Below are 23419 nucleotides of genomic sequence, written 5' to 3'. Positions count from 1 at the left end.
ACCATATGCTGGTGCGGTTGGCCCTGGGTTCCTCCTAATGCAAGACAATGCTAGACCTGATGTGGCTGGAGTGTGTCAGCAGTTCCTGCAAGAGGAAGGCATTGATGCTATGGACTGGCCCGCCCGTTCCCCAGACCTGAATCCAATTGAGCACATCTGGGACATCATGTCTCGCTCCATCCACCAACGCCACGTTGCACCAAAGACTGTCCAGGAGTTGGCGGATGCTTTAGTCCCGGTCTGGGAGGAGATCCCTCAGGAGACCATCTGCCACCTCATCAGGAGCATGCCCAGGCGTTGTAGGGAGGTCATACAGGCACATGGAGGCCACACACACGACTGAGCCTCATTTTGACTTGTTTTAAGGACATTACATCAAAGTTGGATCAGCCTGTAGTGTGGTTTTCCACTTTAATTTTGAGTGTGACTCCAAATCCAGACCTCCATGGGTTGATAAATTGGATTTCCATTGATTATTTTTGTGTTATTTTGTTGTCAGCACATTCAACTATGTAAAGAAAAAAGTATTTAATAAGATTACTTCATTCATATCTAGGATGTTATTTTAGTGTTCCCTTTATTTTTTTGAGCAGTGTACTTATTTCCCTCATTAAAATGCAAATCAATTTATAACATTTATGACATGCGTTTTTCTGGATTTTCTGTTGTTGTTATTCTGTCTCTCACTGTTCAAATAAACCTACCATTAAAATGATAGACTGATCATTTCTTTGTCAGTGGGCAAACGTACAAAATCAGCAGGGGATCAAATACTTTTTTCCCCTCACTGTATACAAATAAATGTTATTTGATTTATACCAAAGCTGCTCCTGCGCTGTCTTGGCTGTGTGCTTAGGGCCGTTGTCCTGTTGGAAAGTGAACTTTTGCCCCAGTCTGAGGTCCTGAGTGCTCTGGAGCAGGTTTTCATCAAGGATCTCTCTGTACTTTGCTCCGTTCATCTTTCCCTCGATCCTGACTAGTTTCCCAGTCCCTGCCTCTGAAAAACATCCCCACAGCATGATGCTGCAATCATCATGCTTCAACATAGGGATGGTGCCAGGTTTCCTCCAGACTTGGTGCTTGGGATTCAGGCCAAATAGTTTAGGTGCCTTTTGGCAAACTCCAAGTGGGCTGTCATGTGCATTTTACTGAGGAGTGGCTTCCGTCTGGCCACACTACCATAAAGGCCTGATTGGTAGAGTGCTGCAGAGATGGTTGTCCTTCTGGAAGGTTTTCCCATCTCCACAGAGGAACACTGGAGGTCTGTCAGAGTAACCATCGGATTCTTGCTCAGTTTGGCCGGGTTGCCAGCTCTAGGAAGAGTTTTGGTGGTTCCAAACTTGTTCCATTTAAGAATGATGGAGGCCACTGTGTTCTTGGGGACCTTCCATGCTGCAGACATTTTTTGGTACCCTTCCCCAGATCTGTGCCTTGACACAATCTTGTCTCGGAGCTCTACGGACAATTCCCTCGACCTCATGGCTTGGTTTTTGCTTTGACATGCACTGTCAACTGTGGGACCTTATATAGACAGTTGTGTGCCTTTCCAAATCATGGATAATCAATTGAATTACCACAGATGGACTCCAATCAAGTTGTAGAAACATCTCAAGGATGATCAATGGAAACAGGATGCACCTGAGCTAAATGTAAAGTCTCATAGCGAAGGGTCTGAATATTTATGTAAATAAGGTATTTCTGTTTTATTTGTTTTATACAAATGTCTAAAAACCTGTTTTCGCTTAGTCATTATGGGGTATTGTGTGTAGACGGATGAGAAAAAATAAATGTTTTATACATTTTAGAATGAAAGTATTAACAAACGTAACAAATTGTGAAAAAAGTCAAGGGGTTTGAATACTTTCCGAATGCACTGTATAGAGATTCAGTTGTCATATTGGCACTGATATCTAAAATGGAGCATGATTTGTACCAAAGTGTATACTGCCTGACATTACACATTAACATAATAGCTTATTATGGTGTGTGGTTTGTACAATACTAAAAAAGTGAAACCTATATCAGTCCAGTTTATTTATGTCGTATGCAGTAAGACTAACTGAGATAGATTCATGGTGTGTCCGAGATAACATCCCCACCTACTACCTTTTCAGTTGATGATGTTAGTGGAAATGGATGTGAAGGTTCCCATTGGCTGGTTCAAAGTATCTTGTCAACTTCTCTGTCATTGCCCAATAATCCAATCCCGCCTATACTGTGCACAAATAGAAAAACAGAGTAACCTTTGATGCCACTTGTCAAATCATTGAGTTAACTGTCTCCATATTTGTGCATATTGTCCACAGAAGTCCTTGGATAATCACTTCATCAGTATCAATGTTCAAATGGGAGAAGAAAGAGCAAAAACATACATAGATGTAGGATCTTAATTTGAGACAGTTTGCTACAGCAGGAAAATAATCCTGCAGCAACAGGAAATGTGAATTATTATGTGGATTATAATTAATGGAAATGTTTTATGGGTTGATACATTTTTCGTAAGGGAAAATAAAGTCTGAAATTTTGAAGTGGAAATTACAAACTTCAAAAGCCTTTTTAAACCTCGAATACACTACAAGTTTTACATTTCCTGTATTGCAGGAAAGTTATCCGCAACAGGGTGATCAAATCAAGATCCTATATCTGTACTGTGACACGCAACAAAGACGGCGAAACACGAGAAATATTTTCGAGTATGTTTTTGATGTTGTCGGTACGGAGTTTGTGATTGTTAAAAAAAGACAATGATACCAATCATAAAAGTAATAGTCATTATGGCTAGAGTTAACAGTAAAACATTTTAAGCTGGATTCCTGTCTGATCAGGTTCCAGTGGGTGAAGCTGTTCAGTAGTAGTGGCGAGAGGGACGGGGGGGTACATTTGGGTCTGGGTGGTGTGGCGATGGGGGCGGGTGGTTAGGTTGAGGCTGGTGCGGAGGGGGGGGTAGAGCTATAGCCACGTAAGAGACAGGGGCAAATGTATTTTATCTTGAGTCCAGCCCCACGTCCCTCTTTCTCTGTATTTCTCTTTCCATCCTTCTCAACCCCCATTATATTCAGAGTTCGAGGTCCTTTGAGATTTGCATGGCGATGTCCCGGAAAACGAGCGGTGCTCCCCAAAGCCGTGTATAGCGTACCCCGTTGGAAGTCTTATTGTTGGATGCCCCACCCCCTGTGGAGAGGTGGCACACCTCTGCCTTGAAGGCCACGCAACCGCCGGACGCCCCGTGGGTGCAGGAGAGCATGAAGGGGCCGGCGTGGTGGACCTGGCAGCCGCAGCCTCGTGCCGCCTCCCACAGAGCCAGCACCACCTCCGCTGTGTCCCGCCGCCCCCGGGGTACCCTCAGATTCCAGCCACATCCGATGGCCCAGGGCTCGGCCGCTTTTTGATGCCCAGGTAAATGGCGACTGGTGACCAGAAAGGGAGAATGACAAAAAAAAAGAAAGAGAAAGGACAGAGTGGTGGGAGAGTAAAAGAAAGAGGAGGAGAGAAGAGTTATTAGAGGGAAAGGGGTGGTAAGGAGAAAAGAAAGTGAGAATGGGTGGTTGAATCTAGTAAAGGCCCAATGCAGCCGTTTTTATATCAATATCAAATAATTTCTGGGTAACAATTAAGTACCTTACTGCAATATATTTCCATAAAAATTGCTTTTTAGCTAAATATTTCTCAATCAATAATTTTTCTAGGAGTGGGGAGGGGGAAACTGAACAAGAGCTGTTATTGGCAGAGAGGTTTGGAACTCTATTTGTTATAGGTCTCTTTACCAATTTACCGAATGGTGATGTCACCATTACAAGCAAAAACTCCCGACGATGCAAGCCTGTTGATTAGAAGGTCCTGTGTATATTGCATTTTCAACCAGCAACTACCAGAAAATAACACTGATCAACATTTTTGACAGCACTGGGCCTTTAAATCTAATAATTAATTTTCACTTAATGTGAGCAAGTTTACTGTCTGAAACATGACAACAAACTAACATGGTTATGTTGGGGTTATAGATGAGGTGACAAAGGGTTGCCGGATATACTGACCTTGCGACATATACTGACCTTGTGACCGCAGATCGGCAGATTCCCTCAGGTTCATTTGTGACCCTGTGTAGAGAACACACACACACACACACACACACACACACACACACACACACACACACACACACACACACACACACACACACACACACACACACACACACACACACACACACACCCCCCCCGTTAAATGGGGAATCCGAGAGGTGTTTTATGGGAGATGCAGTTCCATGTCCACCAAGTACACAGAGAGAGTCACCATCTATCCACAATACTGTGAAGCCATTCAAAAAGAAAGGAAATCATACAGTGAGGACAAGCAAACGACAACAGCGACAAAAAACTCCAGGTATTCATCGGTTGTACGTTGCGTGAAATAATGTTATGTAAGTTCTATATTGAGGGCTGACTCCCGAGTGAACATTCTACTCAATGCATTGTCAACTGCCGTTGATTAACATTTCTAAAGGAGGCAAATAATTAGTAGGAAAACCTTTTGTCATTATTGTGATTAGAGGTCGACCGATTAATCGGAATGGCCGATTAATTAGGGCCGATTTCACGTTTTCATAACATTCGGTAATCAGCAGTTTTGGACACCAATTATGGTCGATTACATTGCACTCCACGAGGAGACTGCGTGACAGGCTGACTACCTGTTACGTGAGTGCAGCAAGGAGCCAAGGTAAGTTGCTAGCTAGCATTAAACTTATCTTATAAAAAACAATCAATCAATCTTAACATAATCACTAGTTAAACTAGTAATATCATCAACCATATGTAGTTATCTAGCTTGTCCTGCGTTGCATATAATCGATGTGGTGCCTGTTAATTTATCATTGAATCACAGCCTACTTCGCCAAACGGGTGATTTAACAAGCGCATTCGCGAAAAAAGCACTGCCGTTGCACCAATGTGTACCTATCCATAAACATCAACGCCTTTCTTAAAATCAATACACAAGTATATATTTTTAAACCTGCATATTTAGTTAATATTGCCAGCTAACATGAATTTCTTTTAACTAGGGAAATTGTGTCACTTCTCTTGCGTTCTGTGCAACAGAGTCAGGGTATATGCAGCAGTTTGGGCCGCCTGGCTCGTTGCAAACTGTGTGAAGACCATTTCTTCCTAACAAAGACAGCAAACTTCGCCAAATGGGGGATGATTTAACAAAAGCGCATTTGCGAAAAAAGCACAATCGTTGCACGAATGTACCTAACCATAAACATCAATGCCTTTCTTAAAATCAATACACAGAAGTATATCTTTTTTTAAACCTGCATATTTAGTTAAAAGAAATTCATGTTAGCAGGCAATATTACCTAGGGAAATTGTGTCACTTCTCTTGCATTTATTGCACGCAGTGTCAGGGTATATGCAACCGTTTGGGCCACCTGGCTCGTTGCAAACTAATTTGCCAGAATTTTACATAATTATGACATAACATTGAAGGTTGTGCAATGTAACAGCAATATTTAGACTTATGGATGCCACCCGTTAGATAAAATACAGAACGGTTCCGAATTTCACTTAAAGAATAAACGTTTTGTTTTCAAAATTATAGTTTCCGGATTTGACTATATTAATGACGTAAGGCTCGTATTTCTGTGTGTTATTATACACTGCTCAAAAAAATAAAGGGAACACTTAAACAACACATCCTAGATCTGAATGAAAGAAATAATCTTATTAAATACTTTTTTCATTCCATAGTTGAATGTGCTGACAACAAAATAACACAAAAATAATCAATGGAAATCCAATTTATCAACCCATGGAGGTCTGGATTTGGAGTCACACTCAAAATTAAAGTGGAAAACCACACTACAGGCTGATCCAACTTTGATGTAATGTCCTTAAAACAAGTCAAAATGAGGCTCAGTAGTGTGTGTGGCCTCCACGTGCATGTATGACCTCCCTACAACGCCTGGGCATGCTCCTGATGAGGTGGCGGATGGTCTCCTGAGGGATCTCCTCCCAGACCTGGACTAAAGCATCCACCAACTCCTGGACAGTCTGTGGTGCAACGTGGCGTTGGTGGATGGAGCGAGACATGATGTCCCAGATGTGCTCAATTGGATTCAGGTCTGGGGAACGGGCGGGCCAGTCCATAGCATCAATGCCTTCCTCTTGCAGGAACTGCTGACACACTCCAGCCACATGAGGTCTATCATTGACTTGCATTAGGAGGAACCCAGGGCCAACCGCACCAGAATATGGTCTCACAAGGGGTCTGAGGATCTCATCTCGGTACCTAATGGCAGTCAGGCTACCTCTGGCAAGCACATGGAGGGCTGTGCGGCCCCCCAAAGAAATGCCACCCCACACCATGACTGACCCACTGCCAAACCGGTCATGCTGGAGGATGTTGCAGGCAGCAGAACGTTCTCCATGGCGTCTCCAGACTCTGTCACATCTGTCACATGTGCTCAGTGTGAACCTGCTTTCATCTTTGAAGAGCACAGGGCGCCAGTGGCGAATTTGCCAATCTTGGTGTTCTCTGGGAAATGCCAAACGTCCTGCACGGTGTTGGGCTGTAAGCACAACCCCCACCTGTGGACATCGGGCCCTCATACCACCCTCATGGAGTCTGTTTCTGACCGTTTGAGCAGACACATGCACATTTGTGGCCTGCTGGAGGTCATTTTGCAGGGCTCTGGCAGTGCTCCTCCTGCTCCTCCTTGCACAAAGGCGGAGGTAGCGGTCCTGCTGCTGGGTTGTTGGCCTCCTCCACGTCTCCTGATGTACTGGCCTGTCTCCTGGTAGCGCCTCCATGCTCTGGACACTACGCTGACAGACAGCAAACCTTCTTGCCACAGCTCGCATTGATGTGCCATCCTGGATGAGCTGCACTACCTGAGCCACTTGTGTGGGTTGTAGACTCAGTCTCATGCTACCACTAGAGTGAAAGCACCGCCAGCATTCAAAAGTGACCAAAACATCAGCCAGGAAGCATAGGAACTGAGAAGTGGTCTGTGGTCTCCACCTGCAGAACCACTCCTTTATTGGGGGTGTCTTGCTTATTGCCTATAATTTCCACCTGTTGTCTATTCCATTTGCACAACAGCCTGTGAAATTTATTGTCAATCAGTGTTGCTTCCTAAGTGGACAGTTTGATTTCACAGAAGTGTGATTGACTTGGAGTTACCTTGTGTTGTTTAACCTGTTATGGCTAGGGGGCAGTATTTTCACGGACGGATAAAAAACGTACCCGATTTAATCTGATTAGTACTCCTGCCCAGAAACTAGAATATGCATATAATTATTAGCTTTGGATAGAAAACACTCCAAAGTTTCTAAAACTGTTTGAATGGTGTCTGTGAGTATAACAGAACTCATTTGGCAGGCCAAAACCTGAGAAGATTCTATACAGGAAGTACCCTGTCTGACCATTTCTTGGCCTTGTTGATTATATCTATCAATTACAGGGGATCTCTGCTCTTACGTGACACTTTCTACGGCTCACATGGACTCTCAGAAGGCGGCAAAATGCTGAATCGTGGCTTTGCAGGCTCTGGCTGAAACAAAGTAGCGCGTTTGGGTAGTGGCTGGTTACAGTACTGTGAGACTCAGGCTCGTGCCCGCGTCGACCGAAAGCTTTGTTTTCTTTCCTCTGTTTAGCTAAATGGAGATTCCCGGTCGGAATCTTATCGCTTTTTTACGAGAAAAATGGCATAAAAATGGATTTTAAACAGCGGTTGACATGCTTCGAAGTACGGTAATGGAATATTTAGAAATCTTTTGTCACGAATTGCGCCATGCTCGCGACCCTGATTTACCATTCGGATAGTGTCTGGAACGCACGAACAAAACGCCGCTATTTGGATATAACGATGGATTATTTTGGACCAAACCAACATTTGTTATTGAAGTAGCAGTCCTGGGAGTGCATTCTGACGAAGACAACAAAGGTAATCAAACTTTTGTAATAGTAAATCGGAGTTTGATCAGGGCTAAACTTGGTCGGTGTCTAAATGGCTAGCCGTGATGGCTGGGCTATCTACTGAGAATATTGCAAAATGTGCTTTCACCGAAAAGCTATTTTAAAATCGGACATATCGAGTGCATAGAGGAGTTCTGTATCTATAATTCTTAAAATAATTGTTATGTTTTTTTGTGAACGTTTATCGTGAGTAATTTAGTAAATTCACCGGATGTTTGCGGGGGGTATGCTAGTTCTGAACGTCACATGCTAATGTAAAAAAGCTGGTTTTTGATATAAATATGAACTTGATTGAACAAAACATGCATGCATTGTATAACATAATGTCCTAGGGTTGTCATCTGATGAAGATCAAAGGTTAGTGCTGCATTTAGCTGTGGTTTTGTTTTTTGTGACATTATATGCTAGCTTGAAAAATGTGTGTCTGATTATTTCTGGCTGGGTACTCTGCTGACATAATCTAATGTTTTGCTTTTGCTGTAAAGCCTTTTTGAAATCGGACAGTGTGGTTAGATTAACGAGAGTCTTGTCTTTAAAATGCTGTAAAATAGTCATATGTTTGAAAAATTGAAGTTTTGGGATTTTAGAGGAATTTGTATTTCGCGCCACGCCCATCATTGGATATTGGAGCAGGTGTTCCGCTAGCGGAACGTCTAGATGTAAGAGGTTAAGTGTTCCCTTTATTTTTTTGAGCAGTATATTATAATTAAGTCTATGATTTGATAGAGCAGTCTGACTGAGCGGTGGTAGGCAGAAGCAGGCTCGTAAGCATTCATTCAAACAGCACTTTACTGCGTTTGCCAGCAGCTCTTCGCAATGCTTCAAGCATTGCGCTGTTTATGACTTCAAGCCTATCAACTCTGGCAATACTAAAGTAAGATTAGGCTGGCAATACTAAAGTACCTATTAGAACATCCAATAGTCAAAAGTATATGAAATACAAATGGTATAGAGAAAAATTGTCCTATAATAACTACAACCTCAAACTTCTTATCTGGGAATATTGAAGACTCATGTTAAAAGGAACCACCAGCTTTCATATGTTCTCATGTTCTGAGCAAGGAACTTAAGCGTTAGCTTTTTTACATGACACATATTGCACTTTTACTTTCTTCTCCAACACTTTGTTTTTGCATTTTTAAACCAAATTGAACATATTTCATTATTTATTTGAGACTAAATTGATTTTATTGATGAATTATATTAAGTTAAAATAAAAAAAAGTGTTCATTGTTCATTCAGTATTGTTGTAATTGTCATTATTACAAATATATATATATAAAATCGGCATCGGCTTTTTTTGGTCCTCCAATAATCGGTATCGGCGTTGAAAAATCATAATCGGTCGACCTCTAATTGTGATGTCTTCATATTACCTTTAGATGCAGTATAATGTTAGCTAGCTAGATAAGCGTGAGGGGAGAGCACCGGAATTAAGCTAACGTTAGCATTGCTAGGTATTTTTGACAACATTGTCATCTGTCCAAAGTAAATTTAACAACATCATGGTGATGACAAAGTTGTTTCCTACTTATTATTTGCCTACTATTAATGTCATTATATGTTCATGCCACTACAGTATACTGTAAAGACGAAACAATCATTAGCCTCTGTTCAGAATGACTGGGCACCACTCGACATTCAGGAGCCACTATGGCTGACAGTGTCTTGAGAATGTTGATAACAATGGTGTGACGCGATCAGGTGACGTAGTTGCAACCCATGTATACAGGTCAGAGTATGGAGTGATATTAGTGCAACATACCTTTTTATTGGCACTAATATATCACTGGTTAAACAGTGGTTAAACTGTATAGGAGCAAAAAAAATGGCTAAACTGCATTTACTTACATTTACCCTCCACTACACCACTGTTTACGTGTGATAAGGCCACATAATTCCAGAGGTAATTAGAGACACCTGTGATAATCTGAAGTACCAAAAACGTCACTGTAATCTGATAAAATGTGCCCCCAAAAAATCTGGTAGTTTACAGGTAAACTTCGAATGTTTCCGGTAATATACCCTCCCTTTGCAAGCCTAAATCCACCACACAACAAAGATAATCCTCATGCCCGGGAATCAACTGTCATTCAAAATAAAAATAAAACAATGTAGATGGAGTCACAAGAAGACCTTATCCACTACCACGGTGCCCCTGGAACAAATACTTATTTTAACAGAAGCCCAATGTACAATAAAGGCTACATAACACTTTCATAACAATGCAATAACAGATGTCATAGGTGTCAGCTTATGACAAATGCCTTTACACTGTCAAGATGACACAGACTATGTTTACTGTAGATTAGCCAATCATCTAGCAAAACTGCCATAGTTAATTTATGGTTTGTGTCGTGGCAGTTTAAAGTCAGTTGCAGCAAGTCAAAACTGTTTATGACACGTCATTGTAATGACAGTGTTATGTAGCCCTTATGACGCAGGATTCAAGTAAAGTGTTACCCCCAGGACAATAGATGACAACCCTGCACAAGGGTATGCCAAAGGAATTAACCAAAAAAGCAGAGAGCTGCAGAACAAAGACAAGGGGGTAGACAGGCAGGCATACAGACAGGTAAGTACTAGGCAAATTAGACAGGTTGGAAAGACAAACAGGTAGGCATGCAGACAGACAAAAAGGTATGTAACAGACATGCACACAGATAAGTAAACAGGCGCACACACACACACACACACACACCCAGTAGGTTAGGCAGGCAGACATGCAGACAGACAGAAGCTAGTATCATGGGAACTTACTAACTGTTTTTGATCCCTGGGGAAGGGTACAACCCGAGACTGATTTGTTTGAGCCCTGGCGCTTAGAGGGGTCAAGATTGACCCTGATGTACGGAAAGGAAGAGGAACAGCAAGAGAGAGAAATAGAAAAAATAAAAGGGGAGAGGGGGAGAAAGAGAATATAATTGAATCATGGCCAAGGGAGTGGTGGATAACAGGGCAGCTGTAGCTGATTGGCATGGAGGAAGCACATGCTTCATTACATTATGTATACAGTACCAGTCGAAAGTTCAGACATACCTACTAATTCAAGGGTTTTTCTCTATTTTTACTATTTTCTACATTGTAGAATAATAGTGAAGACGTCAACACTATGAAATAACACATATGGAGTCATGTAGTAACCAAAAAAGTGTTAAACAAATCAGAATATATTTTATATTTGAGATTCTTCAAAGTAGCCACCATTTGCCTTGATGACAGCTTTGCACATTCTCTCAATTCTCATTATCTCAACCAGCTTCATGAGGTAATCACCTGGAATACATTTCAATTAACAGGTGTGTCTTGTTAAAAGTTAATTTAGGGAAGTAATTTCCTTCTTAATGAGTATGAGCCAATCAGTTGTGTTTTGACAAGGTAGGGGTGGTATACAGAAGATAGCCCTATTTGGTAAAAGACCAAGTCCATATTATGGCAAGAATAGCTCAAATAAGCAAAGAGAAATGACAGTCCATCATTACTTTAATTACAAGTGCAGTCGCAAAACCCATCAAGCGCTAGGATGAAACTGGCTTTCATGAGGACCGCCACAGGAAAGGAAAACCCAGAGTTACCTCTGCTATAGAGGATAAGTTCATTAGAGTTACCAGCCTCAGAAATTGCAGCCCAAATAAATGCTTCACAGAGTTCAAGTAACAGACATCTCAACATCAACTGTTCAGAGGAGACTGCGTGAATTAGGCCTTCATGGTCGAATTGATGCATAGAAACCACTACTAAAGGACACCAATAATAAGAAGAGACTTGCTTGGGCCAAGAAACACGAGCAATGGACATTAGACCGGTGGAAATCTGTCCTTTGGTCTGATGAGTCCAAATTTGAGATTTTTGGTTCCAACCGCTGTGTCTTTGTGAGACGCAGAGTAGGTGAATGGATGATCTCAGCATGTGTGGTTCCCACCGTGAAGTATGGAGGAGGAGGTGTAATGGTGCTTTGCTGGTGACACTGTCTGTGATTTATTTAGATTTCAAGGCACACTTAACCAGCATGGCTACCACAGCTAGCTGCAGCGATACGCCATCGCATCTGGTTTGCACTTTGTGGGACTATCATTTGTTTTTCAACAGGACAATGAACCAACAGACCTCCAGGCTGTGTAAGGGCTATTTGACCAAGAAGGAGAGTGAACAAGTGTTGCATTAGATGACCTAGCCTCCACAATCACCCAACCTCAATCCAATTGAGATGGTTTGGGATGAGTTGGGCCTCAGAGTGAAGGAAAAGCAGCCAACAAGTGCTCAGCATATGTGGGAACTCCTTCAAGACTGTTGGAAAAGCATCCATGCGAAGCTGGTTGAGAGAATGCCAAGAGTGTGCAAAGCTGTCATCAAGGCAAAGCGTGGCTACTTTGAAGAATCTAAAATATATATAAAAAACTTTTTGGGTAACTACATGATTCCATATGTGTTATTTCATAGTGTTGATGTCTTCACTATTATTTTACAATGTAGAAAATAGTAAAAATAAAGAAAAACCCTTGAATGAGTAGGTGTGTCCAAACCTTTGACTGGTACTGTATGTGATTTTATATAATAGCTGAGTCCAGGGAGAGCTGGGTAAATCCAAGGAAAGAGGTTGTTCTTGGTCCAGCAGGCCAAGGTAAAAATGTATTTAGCTCCGTTTCCAATGTCAGGACCCAGGGCTGTGACCTGTAACGTTTTGCAACGGAGAATGAATATCTGTGATCTTCTTGAACAACTTCAGGTAGTAGGCCTACCTCCCCTGTTTCCCATTCTAAACATGACCCTGTTCCAAGACAGCCTGCTTGTGAGTTTTGAGGCAGGTGTTAGAGGTGACTACTACTATTCACTAAGTTGATTATCCCCTTCATTTTGTGGAAGAGTGTTACTATGGTGACTGTTACAGAGGTGACTGTTACGGAGGTCACCGTTACTATGGTGACTGTTACTATGGTGACTGTAATGGAGCTGACTGAAACGGAGCTGACCACTTACCTGCGTGTGAGTTTGGAGGTGAGTTTGGTAAAGAGGTTGGAAGTGGCGCGGCTGCGGGCGTGCGGCAGTGGACTGGCGTCGTGGTTGGACAGCGTGGGGGATGTGGGCGGGGCCGAGTAGACGGGCGGGCCCCGGTCCCTCAACTGGCCCCCGTGAAAAGTGCTCCGGATCGTGGAGCCCCGTGTCAGACGGCAGCGCTCGCCAGAGGAGGAGGCGGCCCCGGCCCCGGATATGCTCAGGGTGGAGGGGGAGGTGGGGGGTAGGCGGTGGGACAGGGAGCTGGAGGAAAGAAGCAATTAGAATTAGACAAATGTTACAGTCCACACAAAGTGGACATTTGTCTTTGGCTTCACAATAACATGGTTGACATAAAAAACAACAACACTAAAAACATCATCATCAGGGGACATGAGGGGACATCTTTTCGAGACTCTCTCACTTGCTCTTCCTCTTCCTCCCTTGTCCTTCCATGTCCTTTACCTGTTCTCCTTGCCATTCTGCAGCAGGGAGTGTCTGTCGGTGCTGGAGCGGTCCGTGCAGACGTATGTGTTCCGGCGGGTCATAGCACTTCCCGGGATATTGTTCTGGGAAAGTAGGAGGGCGGGATCAGAACAAATGTCCAAATCAGACATTACCATAGTTACAAGTTGTCACGGCATACTACCAAAGTGGAGTACTCAATGTCTGTTTCCAAATGTTCATACTTGCGTTCTAAATAGTAGGCTGATTGGGAATGTAAAAATCTAAGGTTTTATAGTATGTGAAATGTAGAAAATGTTGGTCTCCCATTTTTTATTTGTTTGTTTTTTTGGCACCGTACCCCATCGTACCCCATCAGAACCTAAAATACAAGCTTATTTTACTCCAATGTTTGTAAACAATGTGAAATTAAACAAACAATTTATATCCTCAAAACATTGTTAAAACTATTATTTTGATATCATGGATTGTCAGTCCTGGCTTCCATAGCTCTGTCTATGAATTTGAGAGTGGTTACATTTCTCCAGGTCCATCCCTCAGCTTTTTACAAAAATACAGGCAGGGTGACCGCTTTGTTATTGTTTCAATTAAGGATTCTAGTTTTAAATGCCAAGATGTCATACTCATTTCGGCTTCTCATCTCGTAAGATTTCGGTGCATACTATTGAGAAAGAGAATTGTCTTTTCAGACCCGTGTGTGTGTGACAACAGCTGATAATCAAACAAGGGGGTGCACTGCACAAAAATGAATGAACCCAAGTGTGCATTAGATGACGCCTTCTCAGTATGGGTGCGCCTTGTATGTTGACATATATTGCTTACTGCATTTATTTTAACTAAACATTATGTTCTAAATTGTATGTAGTAAGATTAGTACACAGGATGTAGTTTTAGTAAATAGTAGGTGAGACATATTTTGGACACGACCTATATACCAGAAAATATTATATATAAACCTGTGTGTACTAACAGGAGTTGTATAGCTAGCAACCATTTTCTAACCTAGAGTGCGTCTGAAATGGCACCCTATTCCCTGTATAGTAATGCACTACTTAGGGCAGTGATCACCAACCACGCTTTGCTTTCCTATTATTTGTTTTGCACTGTGGACACTGTGCACTTGATTCAGCAGTCCTAGCACTGGGAAGGCTAAAACCATGACTAGAGAGAGAGAGAGAGACTCTGTTTTTAAGAGTAAGTTCAGGTTTAAGTTGTTATTCAACACTGTCAACACTTCGTTCAAAACTTTTATAAGCCATAAGATGCGTGTTCTCCCTACTTCCACTCACGTTACAACAAGCACTACAGCTGCAATTAATGAGTATAGCAAAGTGTTCCGATAAGCTTGCCTTGTTATTATTAGCGGCTTGTGTCTTTCAATACCAACGAATATTTCACTTTCTTTGGTCATAGGAGTAACAACATGAATGTGTACATGAAGCAGAAATAATGCAGTGCGACTTGAGTTTCACCATCTGCTGGAAAAATGTGTTTCCTTTTCTCACAGGAGGGAGGAAGAGCGGAGGCTTTTTAAAGTCATGTTTAAATCAAATCTGAGAGGTAGAGCTCGGCTTGCATTTTGACTCAGAAAGTGATCTTGACTCAGAAAAGGCTGGTGACCACTGACTTAGGGAACAGGGGGCCATTTCAAACGCAGAGCTTGAAACATAAATCTTTGCTAGGGTGCATCCTAAATGGCACCCTATTCTCTGTATAGTAATGCACTACTTAGGAAATAGCACAGGAGGTTGGTGGAACCTTAATTGGGGAGGACGGGCTCGTGGTAATGGCTGGAGCGGAATGAGTGGAATGGTTGATGCCATTCAATTTGCGCCGTTCCGGTCATTATTATGAGCCGTCCTCCCCTCAGCAGCCTCCACTGGGGAATAGGGTTCCATTTCAAATGCAGCCCTTTTAACCCCCCCTTCCCAACCCACCATTCCTACCTCACTGTTTCTCACTGTGGTGGCCGTCATCTCCTTGCGGCGGTCGGGGATCTCTGACTTGTTGGGATTATTAGCACTGCTGACCATGGGGCTGGAGGGGGGCAGCGAGCGACTGCCCATCACACTGCAGCTGGCCTTACGCGGTGGCATGCGCCCCTCCCGCAGCTCCCGGTCACCTGTGCTGGTGGGGCTCCGCTTGGGGTGCATGACGGGCATGGAGGGCCCGCCTGAGGGGCGAACACACATGTTAACACTGACACATATATACACAAACACACACACACACACACACACACACAGGCACGCATACATATACACGCGTGTGTACACAGGCACGGACAAAGACACATATGCGCACGCACATGCGCACGCACGCACCCACACACACACTTAGTCAGTGGCCAGGACAGGAGCTGAGTATATGGGGCAGATATGAGACCAGGTGAGGAAAGGTAGAATACAGTAAAATCTACAGTAGAAGGTTTAGGGTTAGAGTAGACTAGAGGGTACAGTAGAAGGTAAAGTGGAATATGCAGTAGAAGGCACAGTAGAAGTCTCACAGAAGTCACTGTGCCGCCGCTGCCTGTGATAGGTGGAGGTGCTGCGCTGGGTCTTGCTGTGCGAGGAAGAGGAGGAAGAGGAGCCCGCAGTGGCCGAGGAGTGTTTGTTGGTCCCGTTGGTGATGGGGCTGGGCCGTATCCGTGCCAGGGACAGGGTACTGGCCGAACGAGACTCGCTGCCATCCTGTTACCAAGACAACCACCTCCTTTTAGCCTGCTGCATGGACTGAATATGGAGCCACCAAAAGCATTGTGGCTTTCTGTGTACCGGTATGTTGTTTTACTTCAAATTCACATAATATGGCTATATAAATATCAAAATACCTCTATTGTTTGCCTAAAGAATTATTCATTAAATAAACATTTTAGTATGTCCTTACAAAATACCACATTCTTACCTAATTCAAGCATACATACTGATTACTAGGGCTTGCTGTGTATTTCTGTATAATAGATCATTGATATCTTGTGCTGCCATCTGGTGGCCAGGCCCAGACATCTCACCTCGTTCTTGAGGCCCAGCAGTAGATAAGTGGCGGTGACCTCATTGTACTTCTGGTTGAGCAGAGCGTCCTTGATCTCCTCTGGAGTGAAGCCCATCCCCACCATCACCTCTGAGGACCACAAATGAGGGGAGATGAGGAAAAAGAATGCAGACATTTTGGAAATAATTTTAAGCTAATGTTCCTGCTGAATTTCAGGAACAGATTTCAACTAGGACTTAAAGATACATATATCTGAAATGTGTTTCATGAGAATGTCAAATCGGCATGAAGTGACCTGTCTAAAGATGTCATGAAAGCCAAAATAAAAGAGTAAAACATTGCCCTTAGAGCCAAAATGGTAGATGGCAACCCAGTGGCCTGAACATAGCTAGCTCACCTATGCGACTAGTGTCACTGTAGTCCTCGACAGGCTCTATATGGGGCTTCAGGGAATCCTCATCATATCCTGCATTTATCCACTTGTCCTTCATGACTTGCTGTAGCATCACAACAAGATTCAAATGTTAGAAAGTAAAGTTGGAAATTGTGTGTGCATGTGTGATTGCGTGTGTGTGCGTGTGTGTGTATGTGTGTGCGCGTGTGGGTGTGTGTGTGTGTGTCAGTGGAGGCTCCTCAGAAGAGGAAGGTGAGGAACATCCTAGAAATCCTAAAAATAGAGAATTGTTTTTATATAAAACTATACTAAATATATTCACGTCACCAAATAACTGATTAAAACACACTGTTTTGCAATGAGGGTCTACAGTAGCCTCAACAACACCCTCTAGGTTAGCACCCTTGTGTACCTGGAGGACACTATTTTCCGTCCTCCTCTGGGTACATTGACATCAATACAATGGTTTTCACCCGCTTCCATAGACTTACACAGTAATTATGATGACTTCTGGAGAACGTCCTCCAACCTATCATACAATTAATCTAGTACTGAAAGCATAAGCTACAGCTAGCTAGCAATGTAGCGGGGTAAGTAGTTGACTCAAAGAGAGAGAAAGACAATACTTGAACAGTTTTGAACAAATTAATTTCTTCAAAATATAAGGAGAAGCAAAGAGAGAGAGGTAGCTATATTTCGTCATGTTTTTTTTCTTCTTATTATTATTTTACCTTTCACACAGAATGTTTTGCAACTGTTTGGACTCATGATTAAGCCCCAGATCAGTTAGATGCAGGCAAGAGTGTGCAAGGTGGTATTAAATGTGTCACTGTCTGTAACCTTTATTACTCCAATTTGATTTGATGTGGAAAATTGTATTGTATTTGATGTGTGTGTGTGTGTGTGTGTGTGTGTGTGTGTGTGTGTGTGTGTGTGTGTGTGTGTGTGTGTGTGTGTGTGTGTGTGTGTGTGTGTGTGTGTGTGTGTAGGTGATATTCGTGTTATGGTGGTTTGGTGCTTTATTACATGTTGGGCTATTAGTGTGTGACATATACTTCCGTTATTATTCCCTTTTTACACTACTGAGACAAACCAAACCAAGCCAAACCGAGCTGTACTGGGATGGCATGGTTACGAATCCACTATAATTGCTGAAACTACGTAGCAAAGGTCAATGTGAAAAGAAAATATCCAAGCCAGAACAGTACGGTTTGGGTTAGTCCTATAGTGTGAGTCAGGCATTAGTGTTGTGGGGTTGGTCCTCCTCACATTTAGGGTGCAGCGCTTGGTAGGGTTGAGCACCAGGAACCGGCGTAGGATCCCCTCGCAGTCGGTGGACATGTAGAAGGGCACGCGATACTTCCCCCTCAGGACGCGCTCACGAAGCTCCTATAGGATGCGATGGAGAGGAGAGGTCAAGGTAAAGGTCAGAGGTTAAGGGTTAGTGTCAGTCGGTGGACATGTAGAAACGCACACGCAACTTTCCCCTCAGGATGTGCTCACGCAGCTCCTGTGGGCAGTGACAAACACACACGTTTTTAAGCACACGACGAACACACACTAAACCTACACTGTCAACCACAGATCAAAAACACATTGCAAGCACACACCAAAAACAAGTCGTCAAGCACACACCAAACATGTGTTGTCAAGCACACCAAATACATATGAAAACAGAAATTGTCAAACACACATCAAACAGGCCAACACAGACACATACCATCACAGACATACAGTACAGTAGAAATAAGACACCCATTGTGCACTCAATGCACTCTGCACAACGCTATAACCTATGAAGCATTCGGATTACCAGCCACACAGAAACACTGCCTCCACCTCTCCCCACACACGCCGAAGGGCAGTGAGCCGCTGACCAGCGTATACAGTATGTCTCCTCTGACTCCAGACGTCCACCTCTAACAAACACATACCTTGAGGTTCTGCCCGTCGAAGGGCAGTGACCCTGACACCAGCGTGTACAGTATGACCCCCAGGCTCCAGACATCCACCTCGGGCCCGTCGTACTTCTTCCCCTGGAACAGTTCCGGGGCGGCGTAGGGTGGAGAGCCACAGAACGTGTCCAGCTTGTTGCCCAGCGTGAACTCGTTGCTGAAGCCGAAGTCGGCGATCTTGATGTTGGCGTTGGCGTCCAGCAGGAGATTCTCGGCCTGGAGAAGGGATGGAGGGAGGATAGGGAGGGGGTAGGGTGAGGGGAGGAAGAGAAGGAGGGAGGGGTGGAAGAAGGCATGGAGGAGAGGGATGGAGGGAGGAGATGGAGGGGGAGAAAGAGAGCATGTCATATAGGATTTTAGGCTATAGGATATATTATAGATAAGTACACCAGGAACACTGGGAGAAGAAGTGACTCACATTCCGTCTGTCTGTGTTTATGTTCAAGGATGTAATTATCCAATAATAATCACAATACCTGTAATACTTCAATTAATAGCCCGGGCGTGTATTTGCTTAAATCAATGAACACAACAGTCGCTTATTAGAGACACACTTCTAGTTGAGCCAGGCATCTATTTCCTTAATGTGCAAAGCTTTTCCTCATTTGAATAGTTATTTGTTTAACATTCACTTCCCTCATTTTAATAAATGTCTTAATTTGCTGCACTCATGTGTTATTGTTTACACACTCACGTTTATTTTGTCTTAGCATGCCTCTATTAAAACCTTTTTTATTTCCTTTGCAATAATTATTCTCCTGTTTGACTGTGCATTTTTGGCAGTTTTAACTTTCGCCACTAGATATGTGTTTGTCCCACCTAGCCATTTTAAGATTAATGCACTAACTGTAAGTAGCTCTGGATAAGATGTGAGCAGGCTGGACGTGCCGAGAGAGGAGTTCGGATTGGTCTGCCATATATAAGGCGTCTGTCTATTTGAGCTGGTCAGTCTGTGTTGGTAATCCTGTCGAACACAGCTTTTAAAAAAATGTATTGTGTAGTGGAGCTGCATATGTGTTGCTCTCCACTTTCTGAAGGATCAAGTTTTGAAATGAGTGGAATTAGATTATGATAGCTAAAGAGATGGAGAAAACCCTTGCCTCTGGATAACATCTTCAAACTAAGGGCAACCGTGGCTTGGTATCCATGACAGGAAGATGCGTCCATCATGTATGATGATGTACACAGGTAAGGTAGTCTAGCGTTAGCTAGCTACATTTTCAGATATTGCACGTTTCTAATTTTGACAGAAAGTGGTTTCATTTCAAGCTAAAGTGTACTGTTAACGTTAGCTGGCTGGCTCCCTAGCTAGCAGACGTTATTATTCATATCCCAGAACCGTTTGCTTTTCTAGTTAGAGACTAATGTTAGCTAGCTAACATTGAACCTGATTGGTTAGCTCCCAACATATTCATGCAGGGTAGTAATGACATGATTTGGCACTATGTTCATTGTTGTTTAACTAGCTAACTTTAGCTGGCTGGCTGACTCGTTGGCTAACGTTACGTGACGTGTGTGATCTTACACGTTGTTTACCTAGCTAGGTTCATTGTTTACCTAGCTAGCTAGCTAGCTAGCTACATATCAGTAAACATCAGTAAACATCTGCAAAAAAGCGTAACAAAATTGTTGCCAGCAGAGCTGGTTAGGCTGTTTTCAAGTTATCCAGAGGTAAACAAATAATCGACCAGAGCTTCAAGTGTGCGCTTTGAACGCACCAAGAGCTAAACAAGATGGGTGGGGCTAAAACTTAAGAGGGTGTGAACGGTGCTGAATGGGTGTAGACAAAGAAGAGCTCTTCACTAGATACCAAAACATTCAAAGGCCATTTCTCAAAAGTAAGTTTACAAGCTTCTAGGTGGTGAGTCACAAAAGACTAAAATGTATATTACTATTCAATCAAGCTCTATAAAATGTCTGCATTCTTACCTTCAAGTCTCGGTGGACAATGTTCTTCATGTGGCAGTAGTGGACAGCAGACACGATCTGGAGGACAGAGAGACAGGTTAGCAGACAGACGGACAGACAGACAAATAGACAGACAACCAGACACACAGACATACAGTTGGAGTCAGAAGTTTACATACACTTAGGTTGGAGCCGTTAAAACTCGTTTTTCAACCACTCCACAAATTTCTTGTTAACAAACTATAGTTGTAGCAAGTCGGTTAGGACATCTACTTTGTGCATGACACAAGTAATTTTTCCAACAATTGTTTACAGACAGATTATTTCAGTTATAATTCACTGTATCACAATTTCAGTGGGTCAGAAATGTGCATACACTATGTTGCATGTCCCTTTAAACAGAAAATTATGTCATGGTTTTAGAAGCTTTTGATGTGCTAATTGACATTATTTCAGTCAATTGGAGGTGTACCTGTGGATGTATTTCAAGGCCTACCTTCAAACTCAGTGCCTCTTTGCTTGACATCATGGGAAAATCAAAAGAAATCAGCCAAGACCTCAGAAAAAAAATTGTAGACCTCCACAAGTCTGGTTCATCCTTATAGAACTGATTGAAAAATAGAACTGTTTGGACATAACGACCATCGTTATGTTTGGAGGAAAAAGGGGGAGGCTTGCAAACCGAAGAACACCATCCCAACCGTGAAGCACGGGGGTGGCAGCATCATGTTGTGGGGGGTGCTTTGCTGCAGGAGGGACTGGTGCACTTCACAAAATAGATCGCATCATGAGGAAGTAAATTATGTGGATATATTGAAGCAACATCTCAAGACATCAGTCAGGAAGTTAAAGCTTGGTCGCAAATGGGTCTTCCAAATGGACAGTGACCGCAAGCATACTTCCAAAGTTGTGGCAAAATGGCTTAAGGACATCAAAGTCAAGGTATTAGAGTGGCCATCACAAAGCCCTGACCTCAATCCTATAGAAAATTTGTGGGCAGAACTGAAAAGCGTGTGCGAGCAAGGAGGCCTACAAACCTGACTCAGTTACACCAGCTTGTCAGGTGGAATGGGCCAAAATTCAACCAACTTACTGTGGGAAGCTTGTGGAAGGCTACCCGAAACGTTTGACCCAAGTTAAACAATTTAAAGGCAATGCTACCAAATACTAATTGAGTGTATGTAAGCGTCTGACCCACTGGGAATGTGATGAATGAAATAAAAGCTGAAATAAATCAATCATTCTCTCTACTATTTTTCTCACATTTCACATTCTTAAAATAAAGTGGTGATCCTAACTGAATTAAGACAGGGAATTTTTACTAGGATTAAATGTCAGGAATTGTGAAAAACTGAGTTTAAATGTGTTTGGCTAAGGTGTATGTAAACTTCCAACTTCAACGACAGACAGACAGACAGACAGACAGACAGACAGACAGACAGACAGACAGACAGACAGACAGACAGACAGACAGACAGACAGACAGACAGACAGACAGACAGACAGACAGACAGACAGACAGACAGACAGACAGACAGACAGACAGACAGACAGACAGACAGACAGACAGACAGACAGACAAATGGAAAAGGAAGAAAGAAAAACAGAGGCAGACAGACAAGACAGAGATGGACAGACAGACACAGATAGAAAGTTTAGCGGCCAGCCAGCCAGTCAACTAGACAAAGACAGATAGACAGACAAACAGACAGACAGATGTGCAGTATAGACAGCATGCAGGTGTGTGAGGCACAGCGGTCGTCATACCTGCCGAAATTTGGCTCTAGCTTCAATCTCCTTCATTCTCCCATGAGATACGAGGTAGTCAAACACTTCACCTGAAAAAAAGCAGAGTCGTCAACATGATGATGAAGGAGATATGTGACAAAATATGTTTCAATGCATTATAATGTACACTCAATCTTGCTTAAACAATTTGCTGGCTCCATATTATACTCGTACTGTACTCGTATTGTACTCTTAGAATATTCTGTATTTCCAACCATCATTAACAGTTATTAAACTAATATGTTTCCAGTAGCTAATATCAAAGGCCTAACAGTAATGTTGTCATGACAGAGACTGTGGGGCTGTGGCCTGCTGCCTCCTATATTTTATCCTAATGACATTTCATGCTGGTAGAAAAATTGTCCCTGGCCACTAAAACCCCAGTCCTAAACTATAAGCCTATTACCACACTCCCCCCTACATTTATAATATAATTTCATAGAACACCAAAGGTAAAATATGCAACATTATGTTATGTTTACATACACATACAGTAGGAGTACGTAATGTACAACCATTGCATTAGGTTGTGATTTTGAGTAATCTCCATTGGTTTATTTATACTTTTCCCCCTGTTAATCAAACACAAGCTAATCAGCCATTACGGAGAGACAGTAGCTAGGTCTATTGAAACAGACAGGAAGGCAGATGCACCCACCTCCACTGGCATACTCCATGATTAGATAAAGGGTCTTATCCGTCTCAATCACCTCGAACAGCTGCACTGTAGTAGGCACAAATCAAATCAGATTAAAAATAATAAATTAATAAAATCCCCTATCGTTAAAAACCACAAATCTCTGTCTCGGCCTGCTAAATACGGTGGGGCATGACGCCGGTCTAGTCTAATGGCATTTTTTTTTTTTTTTATCTTTAGAAAATCCTGTTCCCTACCGCCCTTGCCAACCCAACCCTGGGCCCTCTATCCCCAACCCTGGGCCTACTG

The 23419-nt window shown here is 42.8% G+C and overlaps 1 protein-coding gene across 2 annotated transcripts in view; it reads right to left on the bottom strand.

Moving 5' to 3' along the window:
• Positions 1 to 473: 473 nt before the first annotated feature.
• Positions 474 to 23419, bottom strand: part of LOC106567625 (MAP/microtubule affinity-regulating kinase 4) — a 43000-nt gene continuing 20054 nt past the window's right edge. The window contains exons 5-18 of one of the 2 annotated variants that reach the window (XM_014137130.3): positions 23132 to 23197; positions 22453 to 22523; positions 20707 to 20763; positions 18757 to 18993; positions 18092 to 18211; positions 16826 to 16925; positions 16448 to 16557; positions 15944 to 16127; positions 15384 to 15610; positions 13438 to 13541; positions 12958 to 13236; positions 10741 to 10823; positions 4035 to 4097; positions 474 to 3407 (exon numbers count right to left, since the gene is read on the bottom strand). In XM_014137130.3, the coding sequence (XP_013992605.1) occupies positions 3343 to 3407; positions 4035 to 4097; positions 10741 to 10823; positions 12958 to 13236; positions 13438 to 13541; positions 15384 to 15610; positions 15944 to 16127; positions 16448 to 16557; positions 16826 to 16925; positions 18092 to 18211; positions 18757 to 18993; positions 20707 to 20763; positions 22453 to 22523; positions 23132 to 23197 (1766 nt within the window). In that variant the 3' untranslated portion in view covers positions 474 to 3342. The remainder of the gene's footprint in view (positions 3408 to 4034; positions 4098 to 10740; positions 10824 to 12957; positions 13237 to 13437; positions 13542 to 15383; positions 15611 to 15943; positions 16128 to 16447; positions 16558 to 16825; positions 16926 to 18091; positions 18212 to 18756; positions 18994 to 20706; positions 20764 to 22452; positions 22524 to 23131; positions 23198 to 23419) is intronic. The other variant, XM_014137131.3, reaches the window with a different exon arrangement.

This window comes from Salmo salar, chromosome 13, assembly GCF_965601325.2.
Source record: "Salmo salar chromosome 13, fSalSal1, whole genome shotgun sequence".
Classification (NCBI taxonomy): domain Eukaryota; kingdom Metazoa; phylum Chordata; class Actinopteri; order Salmoniformes; family Salmonidae; genus Salmo; species Salmo salar.
This window is presented reverse-complemented; position numbering and strand designations above follow the sequence as displayed.